Source organism: Glycine max, chromosome 14, assembly GCF_000004515.6.
Source record: "Glycine max cultivar Williams 82 chromosome 14, Glycine_max_v4.0, whole genome shotgun sequence".
Lineage (NCBI taxonomy): Eukaryota > Viridiplantae > Streptophyta > Magnoliopsida > Fabales > Fabaceae > Glycine > Glycine max.
Window position 1 is genome coordinate 13,791,497 of NC_038250.2, and position 22,285 is coordinate 13,813,781.

General features: G+C 33.5%; 2 protein-coding genes across 2 annotated transcripts; one reads left to right on the forward strand and one right to left on the reverse strand.

Annotated features, from left to right (window-relative positions):
• Positions 1 to 3,763: 3,763 nt before the first annotated feature.
• On the reverse strand, positions 3,764 to 8,624 carry LOC100816847 (uncharacterized vacuolar membrane protein YML018C). The gene is made up of 8 exons (XM_003544561.5): positions 8,028 to 8,624; positions 6,578 to 6,973; positions 6,240 to 6,454; positions 5,389 to 5,459; positions 5,186 to 5,287; positions 4,916 to 5,033; positions 4,693 to 4,828; positions 3,764 to 4,122 (listed from the first exon to the last, which is right to left on the reverse strand). The coding sequence occupies exons 1-8, from the start codon at positions 8,106 to 8,108 to the stop codon at positions 4,060 to 4,062; spliced, it is 1,182 nt and encodes a 393-aa protein (XP_003544609.1). The 5' UTR covers positions 8,109 to 8,624; the 3' UTR covers positions 3,764 to 4,059.
• Positions 8,625 to 17,246: 8,622 nt separating this feature from the next.
• LOC102663805 (uncharacterized) lies at positions 17,247 to 18,244 on the forward strand. Its single transcript, XM_006596621.1, has 2 exons — positions 17,247 to 17,530; positions 17,782 to 18,244. Exons 1-2 carry the CDS (start codon positions 17,247 to 17,249, stop codon positions 18,242 to 18,244), a joined length of 747 nt encoding a protein of 248 aa, XP_006596684.1.
• Positions 18,245 to 22,285: the final 4,041 nt, after the last annotated feature.

Consider the following 22,285-nt stretch of genomic DNA (forward strand, 5'->3'; position numbering starts at 1 on the left):
AAGGATATATTATTAATTGATAGTGTAGAATCATTTTATATTATCATATATAAATTATTACTCATTTATTTTAAAGTTTAATGATCATACACTAAGTATAAACTTATTTTACTTTGTTATTTAATCACCACTCATTATTAGTGTAATTTTTAAAATGATTATTATAAAAATTAATAAATTTATCATATACAATAAATTATTGTGATAAACTAATGTAAAATTATTTTATTTTATTAGTAGATAGTCTCTCTCTTTATTTTAAGGTTATAACTTATAAGTATGACTCAAATTTTTAAGATTATTTATTTATTTATAATTATTATTATTATTATGTGTGTGAACATCAAAGTTTTGTTAAATTGATAATTAGAAACTAAACATAAAAATGATCAATGACCTTTAACTTTTTTTCTATATACAAAATTATAAATCTAGCCTAAAGTCAACTATCTAGCAATTCTAATAATTTTATCATAGTAAAAAAGTAAAATTATTGCAATAACTTTCTTTTTATACTATGATAAAAAGATTTAATTATACCCTATTTATAATTTATAAAATAGGAGGAATTTTGAAAAACATATCAAAATTTATAATAATTATATTTTATTATTTTATATAAAAAAATTAAGTTTAAGTATGGCATATTTATTAAGTTAGAAGACTTTTCAAATGGAGATTGAAGTAATTTATTCAAAAATAAAACACAACAATATACGGTTCTTTATTTTTGCTTGTGTTGTGCTGGGTTTTTTTTTCTTTGTTCTCTATATGTATTTTCTTTTGAAACCACTGAGCACACGATTGAGGGGGATTCATCCCGTCTAATAAGTGATGTCGAATTTAAATCATATGTGTAGTTATGTTAAATATTTGGAGAGATAGATTTATCATTATTGTAATTCTACTCAATTATAGAATTGTTGCAACAAAAAGGTACATGTGATCTACACCAAAAAGTATTTTCTTTTGGAAGCCAATTATTTTTAGGTATTGTCTAACATTAAATGGTCAACACTTATTTTAACAAAAATTTGAACCTTAATTAACTATATTGTGAGAAACTAATCGTTTTCCGTGGTCTCTCAACTCCTATTAATACAAAATCAGCTGGGTTCTCTTTTTGCTTGGATTTTACAAGAGAGAAAATCACCTGCTTAGGATATGAAGATGTCCTCAAAGGGCATCAACTAAAATTCATTTTTCGACATCTCTCTCTGATAAATTAGAATGTTTTATAGACATGCCACGCCCAATCCAGAGTTATAAAAGGTGACAAAAAAAGAACTTAGTTTGTAAAGGATACAAGTCAACACAGATCCTTTAAAAAGAACAATAATGTTTTAAGAGAATATTAAAACATAAAAAGAAAAGGTAAAGAAAATGTTTTGCATCACCTGAAACCGATGGTGGAACAAAAATGATATATGCGTGACACTGGTATCTTCCTAGCCTTTTAAGGGTTGCTCATTCAGGTACACTAACGATTAGAAATGGCATCTAGAAGAGACAGGGACAGATAATGCATCCCTTGCTCCTACCTTAACTTCTATAGTGAGAATTTATCTATGTTATATTGATATTGTTATGAACAGATATGCAATTGTTTGATAAAAGTCATTCAAAATTAAAAGAACTAAAGATAAGAGGTGAGATTACGATGGCCAAAGTCATGAGGATTAAATGGATTGTAAGGAACCGATAGTTTTATTTTATTTGCTAGAAGGTGAGATTGCATTCAGAAAGTAATAATAAACATAAATACAGTGAGTATAGTGAACAGAGAGGTTTGACGAACCTATGTTTTCATTCATAATTTGATTCAATTCCTAAATTGTTATTCTTGTTCTTTTATTCTTGAACAATTTTGGGTTTTTTTATTGGATTCTGAAAGTTTTGGATGGAGGATTATGAGTTAGAGATTCTTATTTTATCTAATGCATCGAACTTTCAAATTGTTTTTAATAATATATCTAAATCTTTCCAGCATATTTATTTAATGGGTTTGGGATGTCCATTTAGTCCATACGTTGAGGTTATTGCCTTGATAAACCAGGGAACGCTACAAAATCACCTTTATTAGGGGCTTATCCACCAAGGAACTATATTTAAGCCATAGAAATAGAAATAAGCCATAGAATGTTCCAATCAAATAATAGATATGAACTGCTAATGATCTGTTTTCTTTTTATAAGAATCCAAGAGAGGAGTGCTACTGTGCAAGAGTATTCTCTTATTTGATTTTATAGAGACTTTGTTGGAGAAAATTGAACTTTCCCGCTTACAAAATAATAATAAGATTACAAGGATGTGTTTATAAAATTGACTTACTCTAAGGTGGCTCACTCAAGCGTGAGGATAGAGACTTTCCAAGCTATTTATCTTCTCTCTCAAAGAGGTTCTCTAACTTCCTAACTTTCTCACTCTAAGAAGTGGATTCACTTTTGTCTTGGATGGTTAAGAATGAAGGCTCATACCCTTATTTATATTACTCCATCTCCACAATGAATGGTGGAGATTACTTGTATCTTAGGGTGAAGACTAATTCTCTAGAATGCTCCACACATTCTAGGAGTCTCTACACTCTTCTACTCTCTTTCATATCCTTCCATATTCTTCAAGAAGATTTCACACATCTCCAGAATATTCTAGAGGTTTCCACATTCTTCCACAAGCTTCTCCAGAACGTTCTAGAAAATTCTACACTTTTCTAGAAAGCTCTAGAATTTTCTATAACCTCTCCAATTAAGGAGGGATCCCAACAGACTTCATATCCCATCACTATTTTTGTTTCATTTGCATACCCTCTTATTAAAAAAAAAGAAAGAAGGTTAGGGTGTTTTGGAGACAAAAAAAATCATTTATAAAACATGTGTCAGTCACACGATGTATTCTATAAATAGAGGTAACACAAGATGTATTCTATAAATAGAGGTAACGTCGTTTGCGGAGAAAGATGCTATTGGAATCAAAACTGAAAGATTAGGGGGTTAGCTGTAGGGTGAAAAAAACAATAAGAGAAGATGGATGTGTAATTAGTGCAAACCTCAAGGGGTGTCATGAGAAATAAATCCATTTATCCACCATCCATCCAATCCATTCATAATAAATTCATTCAATCCATTCATTACAAAAAAAAATAAAAACAAATGAATGAATGGATCCAAATCCATCCATTTGATTTTATGGATGGTTAATGATTCGTATGCTATTTTTTAAAAATTACCCTCTAATCAATATTTAATGGATCAAAATTGATCCATCTTAATGATAAAAGAATTTGTGGGCAATTTTTTACCAACATCAACCATGATTTTTTTTATGGCAGCCAAGACTATTCTTTTGGCTAACATTGACCCAAGTTTATTGGCCAACATTGGTCAGTAATTTTTTTTTGTCATGATGATGTTTTTTAGCCAACATTGGTTGATGCTACTTTTCAGATGATGTCAACTAAGGTTTCTTTCAGGGCTAATTTTTTGCCAATGTGGTCCAAAGTTTTTCCCGCCAACATCAACTGATGAAGTTTTTTAGCCAACATCGGCCAATACTATTTTTTTGATAATACTGACTATGGTTTTTTTGCCAATATCGTCTAGAGTTTTTTCACCCTACGTTAGTTGAGGATATTTTTCAGCTGATGTCAGTAGATGCTATATATATATTATGCTTTATTTAAATATTTATATAAAAGTTGCTTTTATAATCGAAGAGGAAACAAGATTAAATTGTTTCCACTTTTAAGTTCTAATGAAATCCTGAATTTCTTTAAGAAGCCATTTACTTATGTAGCCACTAAGTATGTAAAAAAATGCTTATTTACATCCATGACTAAAAGTTCATCTTGGAAACTTACAATTTACAACAAAATCCTCACTCTAGAACCATATGCACAGAACAATACAAGATGGAAAGCACACTTTTGTTGCTTTCCTTGAAAATGATAACACCAGGGGTTAAGGCACTGGTTCTTCAACATGTTGATTCGTGGTATAGCACTCATTGCGAGTAGTGGAAAGATAACCAACCAAAGAAAGAATCAGTATAGGAAAGAAAGCGCTATAATCCCAGCCTCTTGGTTGGCCTATCTGAAATATTAGCTATCACAAAGCCTGCAAATACCTGCAGCTCAATTCCAAAAACAAATCCTTTAATATGTGAACAAAAATGTTGAACGCTTTAAGGATCGCCACATCCAAACATGAGTTAATAACCAGTAACATCATGGTCTAGACTAGAAAAATATTCCTAGGCTATGTATGAGATGTGGAAGAGATACTCCATATTGATGGTAAATTTCATTGAACCAAAACTTGAATCATACATATCATGAATACAGCTTATACACAACTTGGAACAACAGAAGATAATGTGTCATCTGGAAGCTACAAGTCTACAACACCTAACTTCCTAACCAATATGTAACAGAACTAACAAATTACAATAACTTACTAGCAAAATCAGAATTGACTATATTATGCAACAATATTGAACAGAAACATGCATACACAAACTTGCATAAATACGTGGAAACCAACAGCATGGCACTGAGAAACGAATAGGGTTTTTTATAGTTTAATTTAAATTTTTTTTTGAGGAAAAAATAAAAGAAAGATCCTCTCATGGGCCGACAGTACTGTAGGAGAGCTGAGAAAATATCAAAGTTGCAGACATCTTTAGCCATAACAATACCTGAACTGAGCCAAGAATGTACAACGCCGAATAATGCCGGCCATGGATCACCATGTCAGCCAACATAGCAAGAGGAATGGTGAGTGACATGCCCAAAGTGGCCACTAGGGGGGTTGTCCATACAACACAAAGTGCCCTGGTTAGATAAAATAAGCTCTAACGTAAGAGTTTGGATAACTGCATGCGTATGTATGCGTAAATTAGTAGGATTTATCTCATGTACCAGAAGTAGTCTGAGAGAACACTACCAACAAATCCATTGGCAAGAACCACTTCGTCCACTCTAGCTGAATGGGGAATTGTAAACTTTGGTTCAATTCCTAAGGCTGACAATGGCCAGACTGAGAAATTTATAGAGGAGAATTAGCAATCAGTTTTGAACACAAGAACCAAGTTAAATGAGCACATAAAAAGGAGTGGACTCATAGAACCTTGTAAGTTGACATTTACAAGTAACTATATTCTATAGAATCATTGCTAGTTAGAAACTTACTAAGCCACCATAGTGCTACAAGTGTAAACAATCCAACATATCCAAACAGCTTTTGCACATCAACCCGTTCTCCTCCTTCACCAGAAATTTTTTTAAGAAGCACTGAGGCATTAACGTTAAAGAATCCGTCATTATTCTTCTACATTATTTGACAATGACAAAAAACAAGAGAAATCAAACAAAAAGCTAAGACATTATCTAACCTGTAAATAGACCATATGACATGGCCGAGAGAAGGCCAAAAAGATCTCCAACAAGAGAGCGCTGTCCATTGCTGAACACAAATATCAACTGTCAACGCCCAAAAAATAGTATTACAAAGAGCAAGCAGCTGATAATAAATAAAAGACAACAATTATATTCCTTAATATTCTGCACAATGACTAAAAACTGCACAGCTTTTTTGATCCATCTGGTCTCTCTATCAATATACTGGATGAAACTTACATCAATACACAAATTCAATGAAGAGACATAGATTTCTCAAAAATGTGATACAGGACAAAAAGGGATCATTCATGCTAGAGATATAAAGAAAATGAAATTCATAAGCCTCCACCTAACATCTTATGCATCAAATTAGTATTAGAGCTCAGTTTGTAAATCCCTGAGATTGTGGATGGACTGCAGTTCACACGAGTGTGAACTACAAAGTCCTATATTATCCAGGTGTGAGACATGGAACATTCATTCCTATAAAAATATTATTTTTTTCAAAAATATGAACTGCCATCAGTGATCTCAATATAGCTTAGAAGAGGTAACCAAGGTCAATATGGTCAGCATAGTCAACATTAAGGTTGCAATTTTATGCAACTGGGAAATGAATAAAAAAGACTATCCAATTATTCAGTTTTCATTTTGTAATTAAATGGCAAACATAAGCAATTTGGATTGTGGAACTTTCAGTTTGTTAACCAGCTTGGAGTATAGGATGAAAAAGGACTATTATCTCCTACTACATAATGCATTAATTCTGTTATCAGTTGAAATTAAAAGAAAAAAAAAATGCATAATGAAGGTGATTTTTGTAAAAGCGATAACAAAGGCTTACGAAGCACTTGATAGCGCATCATCTGCAGCCCATGTTTTCCCCAGAGTTGTCATCACAACCCCAGACATGCTGACCAAGACAGCAACTACTTTTGATACATTTAAATTGTCTTGGCCCAAAAACACACCAATGAAGAGAGTGAAGAGTCCTGAAGTAGATGACAATACTGTTGTACTTGCAACGCTTGTTCGTGCAAGGGCAGCATTTGATAGATACTGAAAACAACAGAAAAAGGAATTAAAAAAATAACACTACTATACAACAGACTAAACACTGAACCTATGCATGCTTTGGTACTGCTTAACTACAAATCAAGATATCAATCTTGAGTTACTTACCTCAGTTATAAACCAGATAGGTGCAATGTAAAATCCATAAGTAGCAATTTCCCTTGTAGTAAGTTCTTTCTCGGCCTTTATAGCAGTAGCATCATTATATTTAGCCACCAATGGCTTTACTTGTTCTTGTACTGAAAGGTTTGCATCACTATCTTTTCGAGTCATGCTCCCTAATTCTACTTCAGTGGTTTTTTGCACTCCATTGCCCTTGAGAGGAGAGGTACACGTGACAGAAAAATCATCCCCAACTTTTGCACTTCTTCCACTTTTAGAAGAGCAGTGTTTAAATAACTTATACAACCAGTCCTTAATGAATGCTACTGGGAGGTAAACTACCATAAGAGAAGCTCCAAGATACGTCACTGCAAATGGCTGCTTGTAATCTATAAAAATATCCTGTACGGAAAATTTTAATTAAGAGAAGCATTCATACATATAAACCTAGGATGATGGCACACTGTATGTTACTGGTCTCCGATAAAGAGATACCCCTTGAGCAGAATTTCAAACTTCAACAGTTTAAAAAGATATTTGTGACAATGTATAGATAAGGATTCAGATATAGAAATTCTATAAAACTGAAGCAAACACAATGATTTACAAACATAAAATCTTCAAGCATACTCAGCATAATATCCTCTGATGAACATATGTAAAACACGAGATCACAAAATATAACTGGAATAGTGGATCCCCTCAGTGACACATTATAATGCAGGTATGCAATTTTCATTCAATCAAAGCCAAGTGAACTGCATGGTTTTCAGGTAACTATTCATAAACAAATCATTCTAGCCCACAGAACTTCCACTCTCACCTTGAGGTTTGTATGATTGACATGCGAAGTTTCAACTTCAAGTAGTGTATCAATACAAAGGTGGATTCTTAAGATTTAGGACACTTCAAAATCTAGTCACATTAAGCAAAAAAATTCCTAATTGATGTAAAAAGTATCATCCTAATTATTTTTTGTGATTAACAGAAGGTCCTATTTTTATTTTTTGTTTGTTTGTTTCACACAGGTATTTCCTTAAGAAACAATCAACTGTAGGACACTAAATGTGAATACCGCTCTCAGCAGAGATTCAAACCATGGTTTATCATGTTATAGGAGACTAGACCCTTCCGCTAGACCCAACTCTGTTGGTATAAAAGGTCCTCTATACCAAGACAACAACCCCACAATCATTTAATCCAATTGAACCGGCACCAAAGATCCCAGAGGCGGAAAAACATGATTTTTTCACATACACATGTCCACAAAACAACAACAATAACAACAACAACAACAAAAACTTTTTTTCCCCAAAAGGTGGGGAAACATACACACATAAGCACATTTACCAAAAAAAAACAATCACTCCAGACTCAACAAAATCCAATCAAATTACATGCCTAAAGAAGCTTGAAAAAGGGTAAATTTGGCAGCATGGAATTGGCAAAATTTTACCTGGGTGACTTCAGCAGAGGTGACCCATATGACAACCACAGTAAGTATGAGGAACAACCCTGCCTTGTATCTCCACCCCATAGCAAAAAACTACACCCAGAGGAAAAAAAACCAAAGAAGTTGAAGAGATCCACACGCTTCTTCCTCTGACAGATCCCAGAATCACCCTTCAACGCACCAATTTGACAACCCCATCACAAGAACAATAACGTGGGGAAGCACAAGCCTCAACCTTTGCTCAAAAAATTGCGTGAGAAGATTATTTTGCAGGGAGGTTGGAGGATTCTTGCAACGACAGAAAAGGCAGATGAAATGGGTGGAAAAAACACAGAAACAACATGGGAAAAAGTGAAGAGTCAATGTTAAGTTTTTGTTCTGTTAATTGTCTCGATTCTCAAGCATGTCAACGTTACTCGATACTTGTTAAACGCTTTTTTATTATTATTTATTGCATTTCCCATTCTTTCCTATTTTTCATTAAATTCCCACCCTTTCAATTCTGTGAATGAATGCAGCATTCTCGTGCATTAAATTTGTGTTACAATTTTTGGGCATGTACTTCTTTTTCAAACCATGAAATTTGGAGTAACACCATTTTTTCTATAAACAGAAAATGAGAAAAACGTGTGCGTATAAATAGAAACTGTAGAAACTAAAACAATTGAGTGTTTCCGTAGAAGACAATGGCTTTCAGTAGGGATCATCGGATTTAATAAAATAAAAAACTGAATCTATTAAAGTTAATTAAGTTGAGTTAAATTGGGATGACAGTTTTCTAATTATCTCATTCAAAATTAACATCATTATACTTGGTTTGAATAATCGGATATGTATATATTATTACATTTATTTAAAAATATAAATAGAAAATAAAATGAAATTCTAAAGATAATATGTGTCACTTGATATATATATATATATATATATATATATATATATATATATATATATATATATATATATATATATATTTATGTTTTAGATTTTTTGAAAATATTAAACAAAATATTTTTTTTAAAACATTTCAAGTCAAGTTAAATTGAATTTTGGAATGCATCATCCCAATATCCATATTGAAACTGGTCAAAATACATTAGTAATACATTAATAATAAAAAATTTGTCTTTCAAAACAAAAAATACTACATTAATACACTCTTCTTATCTTGATTTAACCAAAATAATTGAACGAATAATTTGACACCATATTAACCTGGACAATCAACAGATCGAATTGGACACTTTATTATCCTTGACTTTCAGAGATACATTAAATAATTAAATGATTTCATTAGCTTTTTATTGAGAAAAAAAAGTGGTTTGCCCGTAAATTCAATCAATTTAAATTATCTATTTCTTTTTTAGTTGCACAATCACGAAAATAATACAACCTTCCCACGAGAATTGCTTTCTGAATATTTAAATTCATATTCTTACCCTAGGTGATAGAAGAATATTTTATTTCATTATTGGATGTTGACTTCCCATTTGGAAGTGAACAAGTTAAAGTGAAATTTTCCAGAATAATTGCGTTAGTTAATGAGTCAATGAGTTATTGACAAATCAACCATCAACAAATTAGTAAATAACAACAAGGATTAGTGATAAGTATTGGCAATGGTAGGTAAGATGACGTTATATAAAAAATCTCATCGACATCTAATACGATCGGAATAATCTGTATCTGATTTTTTTTTATGACAATTTGGATCCCTATAATTTTGAATCCACCATTTTGATCTTGATCTTTTTAAATAAAAATATTTAATGTTTCTATAGTTCATAACCAATCATTTTAATCATTTTTTTAAATCAGCAATTAATAGAAATTAAACTCATGACATATTAAAAAGACAATAAATCACTTGATTTGTTTGGTTAATTTTATAAAAAAAATTATTTTATATTTATCATTATCAGTTATTAATTTTTTTTCTAAGAATTTATAAATTTAATACATTTATTTTAAAACATAATTCTTCTTTTATTTTATATCATTTTACATTCTTATATTTTGAATATTTTACATTTTTTTTTTAATTTCACCAATTTATAATTGAATTTAATAAATTAATATGTAAATTATTTGCATAAATTATTATATCAAAGCTAAAATGTATTTTTGGTCCCATATTTAAATAATCTAAAAAATTAAATAACAAAATTTTACTAATTTTTATAATTAGAATAAAATATAATTTATGTATTAAAATAAATTTACATAATTAGTATAAATTACATATTAAATTTATGTAGTTTTATTGATTTACATAATTGGAAATTTTAGTTTATGTAATTTGCACAAATTATATAAATTTATAATTATGTTAACATGTAAGTTTTATAAAAAAATAATATTAAATTTATTAATTTACATAATTATAATGAAAATAATTCACATATCAAAATAAATTTATGTAATTTTTTTGAATTACATAAAATAATTTACATATTAATTGTATTGATTTATATAATTAGACTAAAATTAATTTATATATTAAAATCAATTTACAAAATTTGTATAAACTATATAATATAATTTACATATTAGTTTATGAAATTCAATATAAATTGGTAAAATTTAAATTCAAATATGTAAACTATTCATAATTAAAATCTGTAAAATGATATAAAATAAAGTAAAAATATTAATATATTTAATAAATTTGTTTTAATTTATAAATTTTTTATAATTGGAAGAAAATTAATACCACTCAAACTACCAACTCAAATCCTCCCAACCACTTGAATGATCACTGCGCTCAACATAATGGAATCGCCACTTTTTGAAGTAAAAGTTGTGCGAGTTGATCGTATAGTCATGGTCGAAGAAAATTAAGATGAGAAGAAAGTAATCAACTTTTTGAGTTGGTTTCGATATTATCGTTCAATAAACTATAATTCCTATAAATGCTTACTATTAAAAATAACATCTGCAAAAGATATTTTAGTCGATCCCTAGCTAGATGTAAAATAATCTTTTTAACATACAAAATTATAAAGTATCAATAATAATAAACATTTCATAAAAGTAAAACTTTCACATTGATAGATAAATATACTCACAAGTCCTTAGGATTGGTTTTAAGAAACAAAAAATGTTAAGATTTTATTGGAAAATACACTTTATTACAGTTTTGCTTTTTATATAATGAATATTTTTTCTTAATAAATTTTACAACTTTTAGATGGTCAAAATCATGTGATTAACTATCTATACCATTTTTTCTTATGATTTGGGTTTGGACTTAATTTACCCTTATAAAATTGATTTATAAAATAAGAGTTGTTTTTATATATATACTTTAATTTATTCATATATTATTAGTTAGTGTGAGAATTCCAACACAGACTCTAAAAGATTGAATATCTCACCTATAAAATTTGTAAGACTAAACATATATGTGTTTCAATCTAACAGTAACTGATCTAACAAAAATCAATTCAATTTCATTTTTATCAAACTTATTATATTTAAAAATAAAAAGTCACAGACTCAAAACCATCTCGATCTAAGCCTAAGATATCAAGTGTCACTTTCAAAGAATGTCGAAGGTAATAAGCTCTGTTGGTTAATTAAAACAAAAAAAAAAAAAAACTCTGTTGGTTTTAATGAGAACTGATATTTCTTTTTTAATTTTGTGCAACTTATGGTTCTTTTTTTAATAGTCAACTCTAATGGCCCCTTACATATATTCTTTTCTAGTAAAGCATATGTTGTTAAACTATTCCTTATATATGCCACTGTTTACAATTCATTTTTCTACATGGATTTATTTGTTAAAGGAATTCGTCAAGACAGAGTAACTTCTATAATTATGACTTCATACTAGAACTTTTCTTAAAAAAGATAGGAACTTGCACGTCCTCTTTTATTTCATTTTCACTCATTTATCTCCTATTACACTTAATATTCACCCTTTTTTTTTACATTATTTTGAGCATCCCTAAAGGAGATCCGGTGTAACATTTATTTTACTCCTAAGAGGAGCGTTGATGTAATAAAAGCTCAAAAATTAAGGATTTTTCTTTAAGGTTAAAAAGTGGAGAGACATCAAATGTAATAAAGACAAACTTGGGAAGGATTTGCGTAATTTACTCTAAATATTGAACTTAAAAAACTTACTCTTCCTTAATGGTCTACAGCATGTTCTGCTTGTGCCCTAGTGGGAGATTTTTCTTTCTGCACCCAAATTTCTTCATACACCTAGTAGAAAGAGGAAAAAACCAAAAACATCCTTATGTATATAAATTTTTATTAAGCCTGTAATTTTTATTTAAACCTATGATTTTTATTTAGAATTTATATATCTAAAAAATATATTATAAGATTAAAATTAATTTTTACAAAATTTATCATGTAAACTTATATGTGTATTAAATATACTTTAAAAATTTAAGTATTATATGTAACAAAATTAATTATTTTTTAATATAATTGATCAATTAGTTTAATTGGCTAGAGTGTTGTACTAATAAAATGTAAGGACAATGTTAGATTTAAAGAAAAATTAAATGGTGTATATGAGATTAGCTAGGTGCAGGAAGAAAATGTCCCTAGTGGGTATGAAGTTGCAAGCCCAAGAATCGTGAGTCTGCAAATGCGGGTTGTGTTCCGGTGGTTACATCCGATAGTTATGTTTTGGGCATTACATGCATCCAACCAAATTGTTGGTACATTCAATAATTTTGTAATTTTCTCATTTTGTCTTTCCGTGAAACGATATGGATCTACTAATCTGTGAGCCTAATACAGATACGAATTAGTTGATCCGTATAAGTCCAATCCGTAAGGTTTTTGTTTTGTTTTTTTTCAAGAATAAGTGTTACAAATTAATGGCCCAAACAAGAATCAAACATGACTTTCATGTTATTAGTATAATGTTCTAACCAATTGAACTAATAGGTCAATTATGTTATAGAATAAATAATGTTGTTATACATAACACTAAAATTTTTAATATATATTTAATGCGCATTTAAATTTAAATAATAAATTTTGTAATAATTAATTTTGATATAACTCATATGAATTATTTAATACGTATATTTTTTATTTTGAAAAAAATTATAAAAAAAATACTTACGGATTACGTGATCCATATGAGATATGAATTAACTCATACGGATCACGTAATTGGTATGAGTTAACTCATACAGATTATGTGATCCGTAAGTGTTTTTTTTAAAAAAAATCAAAAATATGTTTTTTAATTTATTAATATATTAAATTTTTTAATAGTAAATTTTTTTTATTTATAAAAAAATATATGGATTAAATAATTCGTATGAGTTACATCAAAATTAATTGTCAAAAAATATATTATTTAAATTTACATGCGCATTAAATATATATTAGAAATTTTAGTGTTATGTATAACAACATTATTTATTTTATAACATAAATGGCCTAGGGATTGAACTTATATGGATGAGCTAATCCGTATGAGGCTTACCAATTAGCTATTGATCTGCATCTTTTCACGAAAAGACAAAATAGGAAAATTACGAAATTGCTCCTTCTTTCTCTCCTGCATGAGATCTTGACTATTGGAGATATTTCTTCAAAAAGAAGATAGAAGGTAGTTGACTTGCTTACTTGTTAGAGTAAGGAAGAAAGAAACGGTTGGGGGTTGGATTTTACGAGTTGGGTGTACCAGCAATTTGGCTAGGTACACGTAACAGTGCGAATTTGGCTTCTTTGCTATCCTTTCCTTGCTGTCCTTTAAAACTATATAGTTTTCATGATTTTTAAAATTAAATATCACCATTAAATATTAACACAACTGTTATGCATTGTTATTTTAATGGGACAGTATAGAAACAACACAACAGAGAAGTCAGGTCCTATCAGTGCCCTTATGTTTTGCCATTTAGTGCATTTTGGATTGGTCACAATTTTCGATGCATGTTCCATTTCAATGATATCAAAAATAAAGGAAATTTTGAGGGGGATTTCGGTGGAGGAGTATGTGGAGAAGCAAAGGAAAGTGGTTCAGGTGCAAAGGCATTTCATGTTGCGTCGCCCGATTCAACGTTATGATCTTTTGTACATGGTTATGCACTCCTTGTGGCTTAGGAGGCTTAATTTGAGGGTGCTTGCTTCGGTGTCGTTTAAAATTGATGGGTTTTAATAATTATTATTCAACATAAAGTTTGTGTTAATATGTTCTATTGATATTCCTTATTTCTGAATTTCTTTCTTCACGGTAAAGTACTTCAATTTCATATACTTAGCACCCTTAGAGTACTTGTCGTTCCTAGAGAAAAATACTGATGCAGAGTTATTACAATACATTTTTAGTGGCCTAGTAATATTGTTGACAATTTCAAGCCTTGAAATAAAGTTCCACAACCAATTCGCCTGAATTGTAGCCTCAAAACATGCTACAAATTCAGCTTCCATGGTAGATGCAACAACAACTAATTACTTTGCACTCTTCCACGATACTGCTCCTCCGGCTAAAAGAAATACATAGCCAAGAGTGGAATTTCTCGTATCCATAACAAAGTTTGAGTCTGAATACCAATCACCTCAAGATGATTATACCTTTTATATGTAAGCATGTGAACTTTCATTCCCTGTAATTATCTTAGAACTTTCTTTGCAGCTTTCCAATGTTCCATTCTTGGATTACTTTAATATCTTCCTAACATTCCAGTTGCAAAGCTTATGTCTGGTTGAGTACAGATCTAAGCATACATAATACTCCCAACAACTTATGCATACGAAATTGCTTCCATTTGTTTTCGTTCAAATTTATTTTTAGCACATTGTGCAAGACTAAATTTGTCTCCTTTCTGAATTGGAACGAGTGATGCTGAGCATTTTTCCATCCCAAATCTCTAGTACTTTATTGATATATGCTTTTTGAGACAAGCCTAACAATCCTTGTCATCTATTTCAGAATATTTTTATCCCTATCATATAGCTTTCCTCACCCATATCTTTCATTTCAAAGTTGTTAGAGAGAAACTTCTTAGTTTCTTGAAGAAGACCAAGATCATTAATTGCAAGCAATATATCATCAACATACAGAATTAGAAAAATAACCTTACTTCTACTGACCTTCATATATATACAATGATCAACAGTATTTTCCTTAAATCTAAAGGAAACAATGGTATCATTAAATTTCAAATACCATTGGCGGGAAGCTTGCTGAAGATCGTATATTGATTTCTTTAATTTGAACACTATGTGTTCCTTTCCTTCAACTGAGAACCCCATTGGTTGGTCCATATAAACATTCTTCTTTAAATCTCCATTAAGAAAGACAGTTTTCACATCCATTTGATGTAGCTCCAAGTCATAATGGGCTACTAATGTCATGATAATCCTGAAAGAATCCTTTTGTGAGACTAGTGAAAATATCTCTTTATAATCAATGTCATCTTTTTGAGTAAATCCCTTAGCAACAAGTCTAGCCTTGTAATGTTCAAGGTTTTCATGAGAGTCACGCTTAGTCTTGAAAACTGGTAGTTGTCATCTACGACTAACTTTTGTATAGAAAAGTTTTATAAAATGTATATCTTTTCCCCAATTTATGATTCTTTTTGTAGGATTGTATATATTTTCTTGTTTAGTTTAACCTTTGCTCAATAGATACTCTCCACATAGAAATTAATGCAATTTCCACTTCAATTTCAGGTAAAAGGAGGCAAATTGGGAAGGTGTAGAAGTTGGTGTCTCGCTAAGCGAGGCTAATGCGCTTAGCGAGTATCATCCGCTAAGCGAGGCATCGGCTCGCTTAGCAAGTCAAAGGAATCTTGAAGGGAATCTACCACGCAAGCACGCGCCCAGCGCGCCATCAGCTCGCCTAGCGATTCGTTTGTTTCTTTTGGCGCTTAGCGTGCCTAGCTCGCTAAGCCAAAGTTCACTTACTCACGCTTAGGGTGAAAATGGTGCTAAGCGCGCCTTCGAGGTCAAAAAGCCTTTTTTATAGACCGAAGTTGGAAAAATCAGGTATGTAGAAAGGAGTGTGAGAAACAAAGAAAGAAAGCGCAAAACAGAGCCAGGAAGCCAAAAACCTCAGCTTTCAAGAGGATCTTAGGTTTCAAAGTAATTTCTTGGTTTCTAGATGTGGAGGAGACATCCCCACCACTGTGTAATCTGCAATTTTCTCTCAAAACCCCCTTCTTGTAGCTGAAAGGTGTTGTCTTATGATGGAAGGCTAAACCCTCTGTTGGGGAATTTTGCTGAGAACTTGATGTAAATTCTTAATTATCTATTTAAAGTTGTTTTTATGTGTTCAATGTTTCTATCTGTGCTTAATTTCTGCATACTTGTGGCTTGATCACCCATGTGTATGTAAAGTTAGGATCTTTAGCATTGGAAAATGTATTGAATCCTTAGAACATGATAGAACGGACTAGATTATCGTATGTCTGGACACAGAGTGCAGTGATTTAGTTTTATTATGTTGTAATCGTAATGCAATCCGTTTAGGTTGAGTTCGATGAGACATCATAGAACGAGGTTTAAATAGGATTAGTCCATTCACGCGAGGAATCGAGGCTTGGAGTTTTTGCCCTCAACTAGAACACATGAACAACGTTGAATAGAGAAAAATCCTTAGTTACATCAAGTAATTCAGTAAGAGAACCAACCATTTTTAATTATCTGTTTAACTCACACTTGTTCATACTTGTTGTAGTTAAAAATTAGAATAGAGAACACAATAGCTTTTATTCATAATTACTATTTCTTTACACAAATGCTTGCTTATCGAATGATCACTTCACTAAATGAAACAAGTTCCCTGAGTTTGATACTCAGTTTCTTACCGTTTTAATATTACTTGCACGACTCGGTACACTTGCCGAATGTTTCGAGACCGCAAACAAGTTTTTGATGCCATTGCCGGGGAACTTCTTTCCATTTGGGAAGTTTAGTTCAGTTTATAGGTATTAATTCTTTATTCTTTGATTTATTGTTTTTGTGAATAGTTAGTTAGTTCAGAATTTGTTTTTCTCTTGAATTGGTTAACCGCTGCTCTTGCTAGTGTTTTGTATGCGACATAGATCTTTTGCAGGTGATTTGGTTGAATTGGACTTGGAAATTGAAGCCACTTGTAGAAGAAACAACGCATAAAGAAGAAGGAAAATCTTGCAGAACAGGACAACACCACCAATGTTAGAGGAACCTCAATCATCTGAGTCGTCTTCTATTTTTCCATAGACAAGAGAATATGATACAGGGGCATCTGAAGCTTACAGAATGGCTGAAGATCAACCTCGAAGAGTCACCCTTGAGGACTACTCTAGTTCTACTGTGCCGCAATTCTTCACAAGCATAGCGCGGCCAGAGGTTCAAGCACATAACATTACTTATCCTCATTCTTTGATACAGCTAATACAGGGCAATTTATTTCATGGCCTACCTAATGAAGACCCTTATGCATACCTAGCAACCTACATTGAAATTTGTAATATAGTCAAGATTGCAGGTGTAATGGAAGACACAGTTAGACTAAGTTTGTTCTCCTTTTCACTATCTGGGAGGTAAAGAGATGGTTACATTCCTTTAAAGGAAATAGTCTTAAAACTTGGGATGAAGTTGTTGAAAAATTTCTGAAGAAATATTTTCTTGAGTCTAAGACTGTAGAGGGAAAGACAACCATTTCTTTTTTTCACCAATTCCCAGACGAGTCCTTGAGTGAAGCTCTAGAAAGATTTTGTAGCTTGCTTCGGAAAACTCCAACTCATGGATTCTTAAAGCCGATTCAGCTTAATATCTTTATTGATGGGTTAAGGCCACAATCAAAGCAACTGCTTGATGCTTCTGTTGGGGGGAAAATTAAATTGAAGACCCCTGAAGAGGCCATAGAATTGATTGAAAATATGGCTGCAAGTGATCGCGCTATCTTGCATGATCGAACACATATTCCCACCAAGAGAAGTCTACTAGAGCTCTCATCCCAGGATGTATTGTTGGCACAAAACAAGTTGCTCTCCAAGCAGCTTGAGAATTTAACTGAAACATTAAGTAAGTTGCCAAATCAATTTCATGTTAATCAACCTTCACATTCCACTGTTTTGCAGGTTGGAGGTTGCAGCATTTGTGGTGGAGCTCACGAGTCTGGATGTTGTATTCCCATAGATGACACAACTCAGGAGGTAAACTACATGGGGAATAAGCCCAGACCTAATTTTAATGCAAGTGGATATTCAGGTTTTCAACATGCTCAGAATTATAACCAGCAACAAAGACAATAGAGGTCTCATCCAAAAAGCCAATTCAACAAGGACCAGGGTGGGCCATCTAATAGGCCTCAACAACAAGGGCCTAACCTTTATGAAAGGACGACCAAGATGGAGGAGACCCTTGCTCAGTTTATGCAGGTTTCTATGTCGAATCATAAGAGCACGGAGTCGGCCATCAAAAACCTTGAAGTTCAGGTGGGACAACTGGCCAAACAGTTGGCAGACAAGTCTTCTAGCACTTTTGGAGCAAATATTGAAAAGAATCTAAAAGAAAAGTGCAAAGTTGTCATGACCAGAGGTAGGAAATCATGATTGAAGGTGGGGAGAGAACAATTGATGATAACCATGAACTAGTTGTTGAAGGAGACAATGAAGAGGAAGAGGTAGAAGGAAACCAGATGAATGAGAAGGCAATAACTGAGAATGAAAAGGAAATAAATGTCCAAGAGAAGGAGGAAAAAGAAAAAGAAAAAGAAAAATAAAAATAAAAAAATGAAAAAAATGAGAGAAAGGAAGAAGAAAAGAGGAGTAAGAATGAGCTTGCATATGAAAGGAAGAAGGAGGCAGTTCCATGTGAAGGGAAAGAGGTGTCATATCCTTTGGTACCCTCAATGAAAGACAAGGAGCGACACCTAGCTCAATTCCTTGATATCTTCAAGAAATTGGAGATTACAATGCCTTTTGGAGAGGCCCTGCAGTAGATGCCACTCTACTCAAAGTTTTGAAAGGATATGCTAACTAAAAAGAGCAAGTACATTCACAGCGACACTATTGTTATGGAGGGAAATTGTAGTGCAGTGATCCAACGAATCCTTCCACTGAAGCACAAAGATCCTGTGAGTGTTACCATTCCTTGCTTTATTGGTGCAGTTTCTGTTGGTAAGACTCTCATTGATTTGGGAGCCAGCATTAACTTGATGCCATTCTCCATGTGTAGGAGGATAGGAGAGTTGGAAATTATGCCGACAAGGATGACGCTGCAGTTAGCAGATCGCTCCATTATTAAGCCATATGGAGTAATTGATGATGTTTTGGTCAGAGTGAAGCATTTCACTTTCCTTGCTGATTTCGTTGTCATGGACATTAAAGAGGATGCTGAGATTCCTTTGATCTTGGGACATCCCTTCATGTTAACCGCCAACTATGTGGTAGACATGGGAAAGAGGAAATTGGAAATGGGCATAGAGGATCAAAAGATAAGCTTTGACCTGTTTGATGAAGAGAAGCAATTGCTAGACCAGAATGTCTGTTTGCAGGTAAAGGAGTTTAATGAGGAGGTTCTGAAGATTGGAACCAAGTTTGATCCAGATCCATGAGGTACTATGCGTCAAGCTAATGACGTTAAACGAGCTCTTTTTAATTTCATTTTCATTGCATCTAGCTAGAGTTTGCTTGTTTCAGGTGATTGTATGAGAAATTCATCAGCATGTTTTGCATTGGCATAAGGGGTTGATTAAGCTTCTCTGAAGCTGTGGATGAAAAATAACTCAATTTTTTTCAATCATCCACTCGCTAAGCGCACCCTACGCACAAAGCAAATCTTTATTCATGCGCTAAGCGAGTCATTGGCTGATGGGGTCTCGCTAAGGGCGAGCCCTGTGTGCTAAGCCCAAAAACTTTATGTGATTTCATCTTTTGGAATTGGGATAAACGAGTCATCTCGCTAAGCACATAGCCTCATCTCGCCAAGCGCATCAGACGGGCTAAGCGTTATTCCTGTTTGTTGGATCATTTATGAAAATTGGGCCCAGTGGGTCAGCCCGCTAAGCCCAAATAACTCTCGGGTTGGGAATTACGCTAAGCGAGGGACACGCGCTAAGCGAGCGCCACTACTACATCAGGAAGCATTTTATTCGCTAAGTCGACCCATGGCCCGCTAAGCGAGAGTTGCAGACCAATCAGAGCTGCAGAACTCGCTCAGCACGACCCTTCGCGCTAAGCCCAAATCCTTCTCTAGAATTTTAATTTTTGAATTGGGCTAAGCGAGTCTACCTGTTAAGCGCATGATTTTGAAATATGAAAACTCAAACGTAATTGAGTGCTCGCTTAGCGAGTCACCTGCGCTAAGCGAGGCAGTCTAAACTGCCAAAAATAAGACTTAACTGCCTTAGGCAGTTACTTTTGTGCAATCATTTATACATTCTTCTTACTCACTCTCATTTCGCGATATCTGCACGGTGCTCAAACCAATTTCCTGCTTCTCTGCTTCCTTTGCATCACTCTATTCAACAATCCAAGTAAGTATCCTCTACATTGCCTTTTAATTTTCGTATTTTTTGAACCTTAGGATAGAAAACATGCTTAGGTTTAAAGCTTTGATTTTGTGATGATTTGAATGTTGTTAGGCTAGTTATTAGAATGTATGTTGTTAGGGGTTTACTTTCGCACGTAATGTAGGTTATTTTGCTGTGATTTTATTAGGTTTTGAGACCTAATAAGGGCCTATGGTTGGGGGCTGAAAACCCCAAGTTTTTTGGAAAATTTGATATGCTTGCTAAGCGCGCTTGTGCACTAAGCGAGTTCATCAATTTTGTTGAATTTCTGGGTTTCCAGATGAACTCGTTAAGCCGGCCTTGTCCCACTAAGCGTGTTCATCATTTTTGATTGAATTTATGAATGTTTGCATGAACTCGCTAAGCCACTTCACTTTGGGCTTAGCGAGAGTTTAAATTTCCAGTTTTTATTTTAACTGTCCTATGAACTCGCTTAGCCGGCCTGTTGTGCTTAGCGAGTTGTGTTGTTTGAGTCTTAGCCAATAGGTTATCTGTCTTTTGTTGGTGGCTAAGTGAGTCAGTCTCGCTAAGCCATCCAGCCTCTGCAGGTTGAATAAACCTGGGCTAAGCGAGTCATCTCGCCAAGCCCAAGCATTTTTATGCTTTTCTGTTTTTGTTCATGCACTAAGCCAGCCCTGCTCGCTAAGCACAATTTCTTCTCTGTTTTGTTTATTTTTGGAATTGGGCTTAGCGAGCATGCTTGCAGAGCCAATTATTGTTCCACTGGTGTGTTTGGGCTAAGCGCCTATTGGCTCTAAGCCTGTTTAGTGTGTTACGCTAAGCGCACCTTGCGTGCTAAGCGCAATTATCTCTCTGTTAGAGAATAAGGCTTAGCGAGCCCTGCTAGCTTAGCCATTGTGGTGTGTCAAGCTAAGCGAGTGTGTCTCGCTTAGCTAGAGCTTTGTTTCTGTGTTGTCGCGCTAAGCGCGCACCTAGCACGCTAATCGCATGAGTTAATTTTCGTAAGGCGCGCTAAGCGAGTAGTCTCGCTAAGCGCCTAGTCTGTTATTCAGTTTTATTTTTCTACTTTCAGTTCAAATAAAAACTTGTCTCACTTATTTTCTATGGTTCTTTTGATGCAGATGACCTCCAGAAAGAGGAAAGCAGCAGCCTCCTGACCTTGGGGACCTTATGACACTACCAGATTCATTTCCGAGGTCGCTTGGGAGAGGTATTCTCAAAACATTCACTCCCAGAACATGCTTCCGGAGAGAAATGATAACCTCTTCGTGACAGAATATGATGACTTCCGAAGAGAGCTGATAAGAAGAAATTGCCACAGGGCCATGACCCAACATGTGGATGGTCACATCGATGTGGCCTTGATCAAGGAGTTTTACTCGAACCTGTATAATCCGGAAGACAAATCTCCTAGACAGGTTCAAGTCAGAGGGAAGCTGATCAAATTTGATGGGGAGTCCCTGAATGCTTTCCTGGAGACACCACCGGTCATTCAGCCAGGGGAGCAATACACTTCTTATTCTCTTTTCTGCAAGTCACGCCCAGGCCCTCAGGAGTTTGCTGCCAGACTCTGTATTCCAGGGTGAGGCTTTGTCCTTAATGCTAAAGGAGCGCCCTAGAAGCTCCTGAGGAAGGATCTCACCACTTTGGCGCAGACATGGAGTGTTCTTTCCTACTCCAACCTCGCTCCTACATCTCACACATCTGATCTTAATATGGATCGAGCGAGGTTGGTGTATGGATTAGTTATGAAGATGGATATGGACGTGGGTTCCCTCATCTCAGGCCAGATCTCTTAGATGGCCTAGTCCAACTCCTC

Coding starts and splice junctions, on each gene's coding strand:
- LOC100816847 (XM_003544561.5), bottom strand. CDS start 8,108: ATGGGGTGGAGATACAAGGCAGGGTTGTTCCTCATACTTACTGTGGTT. Junction 5,288..5,388: donor GTCATATGGTCTATTTACAG/GTTAGATAATGT, acceptor TTAATGCCTCAG/TGCTTCTTAAAAAAATTTCT. Junction 4,123..4,692: donor ACATTCTTGGCTCAGTTCAG/GTATTGTTATGG, acceptor ATTGAGCTGCAG/GTATTTGCAGGCTTTGTGAT.
- LOC102663805 (XM_006596621.1), top strand. CDS start 17,247: ATGGCTGAAGATCAACCTCGAAGAGTCACCCTTGAGGACTACTCTAGT. Junction 17,531..17,781: donor TCCTTTTCACTATCTGGGAG/GTAAAGAGATGG, acceptor TGATGGGTTAAG/GCCACAATCAAAGCAACTGC.